The sequence below is a fragment of the Rutidosis leptorrhynchoides genome, chromosome 11, assembly GCF_046630445.1.
Source record: "Rutidosis leptorrhynchoides isolate AG116_Rl617_1_P2 chromosome 11, CSIRO_AGI_Rlap_v1, whole genome shotgun sequence".
NCBI lineage: Eukaryota > Viridiplantae > Streptophyta > Magnoliopsida > Asterales > Asteraceae > Rutidosis > Rutidosis leptorrhynchoides.
Window position 1 is genome coordinate 212,038,370 of NC_092343.1, and position 9,580 is coordinate 212,047,949.

Below are 9,580 nucleotides of genomic sequence, written 5' to 3' on the forward strand. Positions count from 1 at the left end.
ATTGAACCAGCTCAACCCAGAATCTTTCATTAACTCATGTTTTGTTGGCAATACATTTGGTTATTAAAATATTGATATGTAGTAAGCATGTTTTGTTAAACTATTGATAGTACTTTGTAATGTCAAGTTGAATAAATGTATGTGTGCTGCCTTTGGTTGTTAGACTTTGTGATTTGTTATTGGGTCTTTTGTAATGTTATCTTGAACAAATTATGTTTGCTGCCTTTGGTTTGAACTTTTGATACTTACGAAACATGTTCTATTTAACTGTAACTACGTTGAACCTTGTCTTTTTTAATGTTAAACTAGTTAAAGACCCGCGATTGCGTAGGATTTATTGAATAATGATACGTAAGATGATAAATAAAATAAACATTAAAGCATTTTAAAAGTTCAAATGAGTAAAAATAATGGTCTAAGTAATTTATTAATACGATATTATATTGTTTTTGTTTGTTTGCTATTAATTTGTCTATAAGTTTCATATTCTCCAAACAGCCTAACAACAGAAGATGAACTATCTGAAGTCGAGCTTGCCATACGACTACTATTTGTAACATATCTATATCGTCAATTTGTTTAGAATTACAGAAGAATATGATTATACAAAAATATAAGATCATATAGTTTTTTTCAACAAACTGATTTTTAATTCGTGGTCCACAAGTTTGTCTTCATCTTTGTCCAGTATCACATCAAAGTTGGTAATTTCAACAAAACTACCTCCTTTGAAGGTATTAGTAAAAAAACCCATTATATTTTTGTAACCTGTAGCTCTTATTTTATTTCCCTTTAAGATCAAAAGTAAAAGTACACTAGTATATTTATGTGTAAACTTAAATACAATTTGTTTAAATATACAGATTTAAAATAACACCATAAATAATTTTATTAAAAATACATCACAATATACAGATTACAAGTTTAATTAGTAAAATCAATGTACAGATTACAGATCACATATGATAATATTAGGTAACCCTAATCTAAACCCAAAACACTATAATCTACTATAAAATCTAAACCTTACACCCTAAAATCTAAACCCTACACCTTAAACTCTAAACTCTTCTAAACCATTTGATTTAAAAACTAAATCTAAACCCTAACCCTAAACCCTAAGCCTTAAGATCGAAACCCTAGAATCTAAACCCTAAATCCTAAACCCTAAATTTAAACCCAAAACCTTAAACCTAAACTCCAAACCCTAAAATCTAAACCCTAAACCCAAAATTTAAACCCTAAACCCTAAATCTAAACCCAAAACCCTAAACCTAAACTCTAAACCCTAAACCCTAAATATAAAACCTAAACCCTAAATCTATAACTCTGAACCCTAAAAACTCTGTACCCTAACCCTAAACCTTAAGCCCTAAAATATAAACCCAATCTAAACTCTAAACCCTAAGCCCCAAATAAAAACCCAAAATCATACACCTAAACTCTGAACCCTAAAAACTCTGAACCCTAAAAACTCTGAACCCTAAACCCTAAATCTAAACCTCAAAATATAAACCCTAGAATGTAAACCCTAAATCCTAATCTAAACCCTAAACTATAAATCTAAACACTAACCCTGAACCCTAAAATCTAAACCCTAGAATCTAAATCCTAAACCCTAAACCCTAAATCTAAACTCAAAACCTTAAACATAAACTCTAAACCCTAAACCCTAAATCTAAACCCTAAATCTAAACCCAAAAGCCTAAACATAAACTCTAAACCCCAAACCCTAAATCTAAACCCTAAACCCTAAACTATAAACCCTAAAAACTCTAAACTCTAACCGTAACCCTAAACCCTAAAATATAAACCCCACAATCTAAACCCTAAACCCTAATCTAAACCCTAAGCCCTAAATCTAAACCCAAAATCCTACACCTAAACTATAAACCCTATAAACTCTGAACCCTAAACCCTAAAATATAAACCACAGAATCTAAACCGTAAACCCTAACCTAAACCCTAATCTATAAATCTAACACTAACCCTAAATACAACCATAATCAGTTACATAATAAATAACACAAATTAATTTTATACAAATTAATCCTAACATCTAAGCGCGTTGCGGCAGAATATTCTGACGTCTTTTATAAAACTAATGTTGAGCGAAAATTAAAAAAAATATTTGCAAAAAAAGGAAAAAAAAAGCCATAAGGACTCTTACCCATGTCATTTCCCTTACAAACTTATGAACTTACCATTTACTCTAGTCATCCACTTGTTATATTACATTCAGTTTATTCATTATATATATGTTTTTTTTTTAAAAAGAACTTCGTTTCGAATATAATTAGTTGCGTTTTATTCGTAAAATTATTTCGAGTTAAACGGTGATAACTTAGAAACTTAACTTGCGGCGAAAAAAAGATAAATTCTGTAAAATAATTGGGTGAGTTCTTTTTATTAAGTATTATATTAAATTGAAAGTTACATTTAATACTCCTAAAAAATTAGAATTGATACCTAAAGTTGAGGGTGTATTACTCTCCCTTTTTAGGTTGATTTAAAAGGCGTTGGACTTCAGTACTGAAGAAAACGGCAGTTGAAACTTGAGGATAATGTCTAATTTGCTCTTTGATGAAAAGATAGAGACAATTACATAGGTTGCACGTTACTTGTTGCAGTCCTATTGTGTTTATGAACAATGCGTGTTGATGAAATTAAACCTTTATGAGTGCTTAATTCATCAATTTACTGACAAAGTTATAGATGAGATTGTAATTATATTCGGGAATGTACATAGTTGAAAGCATTGTTGATGCATATTTAGATTACATGCCATGTGAAAACCAATTTGTATGATTTCGTTCAAGTGATTTGTGTCGATTTAGTATGAGTGGCATCTTTTTAAGTGAACTGGTTTGGTGGTTCTGATGTTGCTACATTTGGCTACCACAACACTTGGTGAGCTTTACTTATGAATTTATGATCATTTGAACTACTAATATGCACTAACGTGAACATAATAAAATTTACAATAAACGTGAACATAATAAAATTTACAATAATCTTTCTCATTTTGTTGGCAGCCTGATATATTATATGGTTAATAACACATCAAATAATATTATTCTTCTTTACATAACCCTTTTTCTTATGATAGGTACTAAAAATACTAATTTTGAAGTACTTTTTATTAAAAAAATGTTGTTACCCTTTCGATACTCTGTAATCCTTTGATACTAACCAAAACTATTCGAGTAATAATGTTGCAGTTATAATACTAACTTGTAAGGACTGAGAATAGTAGCTGAAATTCCAAATTTTCGAGTCAACTGTCTATTTCTCCAGTCATTAAACACTGATGGACTTTCATACTAAAAATTGTCTCAAACAACTACCACCTCTGCCACGGTGGCATGCTTCTCTTCACCACACTGCATTCCCAAATCAATAAGTCCCATTTGTCTAGAACAACATCTTGTCCCTGAATTGCCGATTACTCATTTCAAAGTCCCGACCGATTACTCCCCGTATAACGAGTTTTGCAACTTTGACTGTTATTACAAAAATGATGTGGCTAAATTTACATACTTAAATCAAACCACTATAGGTGGTTGAAAATTATTAAGATTAAACGTAACCCTTCAGGACCCACTTTAATTTGCCACCACTACATCACAACTATTGGCAATGTCTACCTTTAGCATGTCATTTCAAAGCAACAACAATATACAACTTTAGTACTACTTTCCTACATATATAGGTAAAACTAATTTTTGTGTCAATAAACCCTAAACCCTAATTGCTTTACCACAGATGTTCTACCTGAGTTTAATTGATTTGTTCAATTGAAATAACAATGGATAATTTAAAACACCAACCCTATACCCTAATTGCTTTACAACAGATCTTCTACCCGAGTTTAATTGAGTTTTTCAAATGAAATAAAAATGGGCAGATTAATTATACCTTAGATAACATACATATTTCATGAAACATTATACAGAATATATGAACCCATTATTCATAGAGGCATTTTATCAAACACCAGGAATGCGTCCTAATTGCTTTACCACAGATCTACCTGAGTTTAACAAAACTCCACTTTTCCAAGGTACCATTACACTCCAACACACTTATGCATACTGCAGATTGTTTCAGTTAGACTTCCAGTTCTAAGCTATGATTTGACAGTAACATATAACGCAAATATGGAGGGTGAATAGTTAAGGGGTTCCCTTGTTTTTGGATAGGCACAACACATCCTTTACTGGAAGATATGGAATCTGCAAAATCAAGATTCACAGTTACTGAACAAGATGAACAAACTTAGACAATGTTATCAAGGTTATGGCAATACTTGTGACAATTTTGTAGTTTCAATAGTGTAAGTATGATAGAACAACCTACTTTAATTAGTAGGTGCACAAATTTAAGTAACATGAGAACCAATAAATACTAATAGATAAATACTACACCTTTTGGGAGGAGCAAATCATAGGCAACGTGTCTTCGGGTAACAGGAATTTCTTTCTTTTCACGTTCACAGTCCTCGAGCCATACTGTTCTTACCACATTGATGACACCCATAGCAGACAAGCTTATTACTTCTTTCTTTTCACTGCATTAGTCATTACAAATAAGTGACTTATTTGTTGTATAATTTTAGACAAAATAGTACAATAAGTAAACTGATATTTAATAAAAAAAGAAAAAAGAAAATATATTTATGTTTCTGAGGGAGTTCCAACAACTATGTGTGTTAACTTTTCGTTAAGAAATAACATTATACTTTGCATCCAGTACATTCTTCACAATCACAAAGCCAACATCTGAGGATGCTTTAATTTGCAATACACCTCCCATAGCAGTCACTAGCTTGCCAATCTCAACCTCCAAGACACTCTCAAGAATCCATAAATAGATAAATAATATAGAATATGCAAGTAGATGAGTAATGAACCAAATTTGTAAAGCTATATTTATATGGACAACAGGTTAGATAAATAGGTGAAAAAACAAGCATGCCTTAGTTGTTTGCATCCCTTTTATATTAACCTAAAGAATACATAAAGCTAGCCTACTCTTGGATGGAACAAAAAGAACTCATATATCTTCCCCCGTGTATATTTATTAAACTCTTGTAGTTATTGACAGCGTATGTACTAACTAAATAAGCTAAAAGCTAATGGTTGGGTAACAAGGCAATAATCAAACGTTACAAGCTATTGGTTTGCAATTGATCAATAAACTATATATAGAACAAATACAAATGCAATGTTATTTGTATACTGCAGATATTTATATAAAGCGAGTGTACAAGTAATTAGCCATGTTCTAGAGAGCAGTAAACAATAAACAACTAATATGACAAAAGAAATTTCTGAAAGCAAGACACTTCAATTATTTACGTTGACCCATTATATAACCCATATCAACCAAATCCTAATCTCTTTTAAATTCTCACACTTTAAACCAATGATACACATGATGGCATCAATAGCAAGTGATCTCCCTCATTGACTGTAAACATTAAGGTAATACCAATTACGTTGTTCTAATTTGAGTAATAGTATTATTCCTATAATATTGATGGTGTGTGAGGATCAAAAAAGTGTGTGTGAGAATCATCCCCCAATATTACTCCCTTCATCTCAATTTAATAGTTTACAGAAGTTTAAGAAAAAGAGACTGACGCATGTACTTTTTTGTCTACTTTCAGCTTTACCCCTTACTTTTTACCGACATTTTTGTCTTACTTAAATAAAGTAAGGGTATAAAAGTATTTTAATCAATTATTCTTATCTATTTATGGACGTGGACTATTGAATTGTGACAGCAAAAAAAAAAAAGGACTATTTAATTGGGACGGATGGATTAATATATGCGATTACATATCAATATCAATTTTTCAGATATGTTGCACTTAATTAAGACTCGCTCAGATCAAGGACTGATAAAATATAGTTTAATATTAGAACTCCAAAAACAAAGTCATATTCATTCCATTTTAAGAACACTAAATTAATTCTATAAATCATGTGATAGGAATGAAATATCAATTGTCAAAACTCACATTATAGGTGTCCTATAAAGTTATATATGGTATCATGACCCTAAACCTAAACATCCTATTAAATATACTTATTAGGACCCTACATAAACTTCGGAGATCGTGAAATAGGATCGAAATATCATGTGTCGTATAAAAGTACTTTACAAAACCCATAATTTAAGAGTCTTATAAGTTCTATATGATATATGATATTATGATCCTATTGCTATACTTCCTATTAATTATACTTTTTAGGACCTTTGATAAATTCCAAAAATCATGAAATATGACCGAAATATCAAGTGTCGAATAAGAGTACTTTATAAAACACATAATTTACATGTCCTATAACATTATATACTCCCTACGTCACATCTTAAATGTCCACTGTTGACTTTTCAAAGTCTTTGTTTGTCAACTTTGACCGTAAACTTTTTTATTTTTGTTATATAATATTTGATGAAAGTTATATTAAATCAAAAACATTTAAAACTCAATTCATTCATATAATTTTCATCAAATATTATATAGCATAAATAAAAATATTTACGGTCAAAGTTGACAAAGAAATATTTTGAAAAGTCAACAGTAGACACTTAAGATGGGATGGAGAGAGTATGATATTATGACCCAACACGTAAGTGTCTTACTAATTATACCTTTTAGGACCCTAAAAAAATTAAGTCAATTATGAAATAAGACACCCTATTTAATCCACTATTAGAACCCTTTTTTAAAAAGTCAATTTATAATAGGACCCTCTAATGAGAGTGTTCTAAAAAGTAGTTCATTAGGACCCCATGATAATACTAAAATTTATAATAGGACTCCTAAAAAGTGGTGTCCTAATAGGACCCTAACTCTTGCCGGGGCCCAAAAAAGAGTCATATAAAGCCATTTTTTTATAGTGTTGATTGTAATATTTGCACAAAATTTGATTCATGTGAAGAACACATATGTCTTCATTCGAAACATTTGTCATCCACATGGGATCAAGAACCGTATAACCTTTAGCTTACTGCCAGGAATTGATTCATCAGTACACAGAGCAATCAAAGCCTCTTCTGACTGATCGCGGTAGTACCACCAAAACAATCTTTTTGAAAACCCGGGTGGCAAGTTTTCTGCAAGGAAATTTCTTCATTTTTCGAACCAAGAATTGATTCATCAGTAGACAGAGCAATCAAAGCCTCTTCTAACTGATCACGGTAGTACCACCAAAACAATCTTTCTGAAAACCCGGTTGGCAGTTTTCTTCAAGGCAATTTCTTCATTTTTTGAGTGGCGTTGTACTTGGCAATTGTCTTAGGAGATACATTCTTGTTCTTTAGTGTACGATGCTGATAGAGTCTAGGGAATTGTGGTCTAAGTTTTTCCCAACCATATTTAAACTCGTATCACGGTTTCTTTGGGAAGATCCTAGACTCATCTCATTCATTACAGTAGAGCATTGGAAGTCGTGTTATTTACATCATTTCAAAATAAAATAAAAAGTCTTCAAATAAGTTGGATGCTTGATATAATCTACTGCAAACTCTATTCAATCTGTAGCACCCCAAGTCTTTCAAGTACGCCCAACTCATGATTTTGCCACCGGTTTTATTATTCTTTCTTCTTTGATAAAACTTGACAACCTCTGGTTCAACAGAAGGTTTAATAATTTCTGGCGTCGATTTGACCCAATCATTCCAGTGAGATTTCACTTCTTCATTTTGTCGAACCTGTTGGTATTTTTTTGATGCATTTTGTTGTAAAAATCATCAACTTCTTTCAAATAGGCAGCTCGCATTTCAGCTTACCACTTTTCTTTTTCTTCCTCTAGTTGTGCCCTCGTAGGATCAATTCTTCTCATGTATCTCCTGCACTTTTCCTTGTCTTTTTCAATCCATTCTTCAAGCTTCTTTCTAGATGATTTCTCCTCATCTCTTTGCCTCTTTAAATCACGTGTATTCATTATCCTTTCAATTCTTGAACTTTCTTTGTCCAGCTCTCTTTTCGTATATCAGCAAAAGTCGGAGAGTTTTGCCAGCTTTGATGGATTGCTTGGTTGAGCTTGATTTTGTTCGTCTGAAGTGTCTTCAATGATCATAAGAGCTCCTGCCCAGCTTGCACGGAAAACTGCGCGCTGCATAGATATTTTGCGTGTCACGCAGATGTACTGGCGGGCAAGTGAGACTGTTTTGTAAATAAATAAAGGAATGGGGATTTAGGTGCAATTTTGAATGGCCGATTTTGGGCTGGTTTAATCAGTTTGGGAGATCATCTTCCTCACTTCTACCTCATTCAAACACACACACACACAAACATAGAGAGTGTGAGACCTAGTAAGAGAGAACTCCAAAGTGAGGAAGAAGCTTTTTCCAACCCGAATTGAAGACCTAATCTTGTTGTAGCTGCTATCTAGAGTTGTGCTACACTTTAGGTATAACCTAAATCCGAATTTATGTGTTTAATTCCGTGTTTAGGGTTAGTTTTTGGGTTGGTGTTGTGTATAAGTGTAACATCCCGTTTTTCCCGTACGTATTGAAAGGTACATACTTAATCAATTGTACGTACTAAATCAATTGTACGTTTGTAATTCATTAGATTATGCGTGATTGTGTGTGTATATATATATATATATACTTGTTAATGTGTGAGTACATAAGTTTATAAATGAGTTCGGTTAGCATTAAGTCTTGTGAGACTTAGATATGAGGTTTAGGCGCGTATTGGAAGCATGAACGAATTGAGTGTGTGTAAAACGATTTTTGGGTTTGAGTGTGGTCGAAGTGGCCAGGTGACGGCTAACGCCGCGCCGCGAGGAAAGGGGCCGCGACGCGACATATCAAGCAAACCAAGATCAGAACATGGGTTAAAAAGGGTTAAATATCCCTTTGTAGGTCGCGCCGCTACGAAATGTGGCGGCAGTACTGCTGGACAGGATCCGGACTTAGCTCTTTTTAAGAGATTTTGAGGGGCAATTTGGTAATTTGACGTCTAGATCAGATTGGAGCATTAAATCTGCACCACTTATTCATTTAATTCATTTCCTTTTTCTATTTTCTTTCATTTTCTCTCTCAAAACTTAAAACCCATTTGAATTAAAAGTAAGTTTGGAGAGTGAAGGATTGAGGGTTGATCTTTGGAGCAAGAATTAAAGTTGTTGCTTGTGTCTCTAGCTACGCGTTGATAGTCTCGGTAAGTTCTAACTCTAAGTTTTAAGTTTTAATTATTTAATGGCTAGGGTTTTGGTTACTAGAGACTTGTATGACCCATTTGAGGGTAAAATGGGTGAATTTGGGTTATGTTGTTGTAATGAAACCCTAATGGCCACAAACTAGGGTTTTGGTCTTGTGATTTGAGGTTGTAAGTGTCAAATGGTATTGCTAGTCACTAATACACTTTTGGATTTATGAAAGAAGTGTTAATGGGTAAGTTTGACTTGATTGTGAGGCTAAGTATTTAAAATGGGTCAAATGGGTACTAGTTGACCTAATTGGGTGAAATGAGTATGAATTACCCTAAGTTATGTTAATTAATGTTAGTAGACTCTAAATCACTAGCCTTAGTGATTTAATATGAGTCTTGGCCATT

At 32.6% G+C, this 9,580-nt stretch overlaps 1 protein-coding gene across 1 annotated transcript; it reads right to left on the minus strand.

Annotated features, from left to right (window-relative positions):
- Window positions 1-3,834: 3,834 nt before the first annotated feature.
- LOC139877475 (uncharacterized) lies at window positions 3,835-5,472 on the minus strand. The gene is made up of 3 exons (XM_071864903.1): window positions 4,742-5,472; window positions 4,428-4,570; window positions 3,835-4,235 (listed from the first exon to the last, which is right to left on the minus strand). The coding sequence occupies exons 1-3, from the start codon at window positions 4,813-4,815 to the stop codon at window positions 4,111-4,113; spliced, it is 342 nt and encodes a 113-aa protein (XP_071721004.1). The 5' UTR covers window positions 4,816-5,472; the 3' UTR covers window positions 3,835-4,110.
- Between the last annotated feature and the right edge of the window lie 4,108 nt (window positions 5,473-9,580).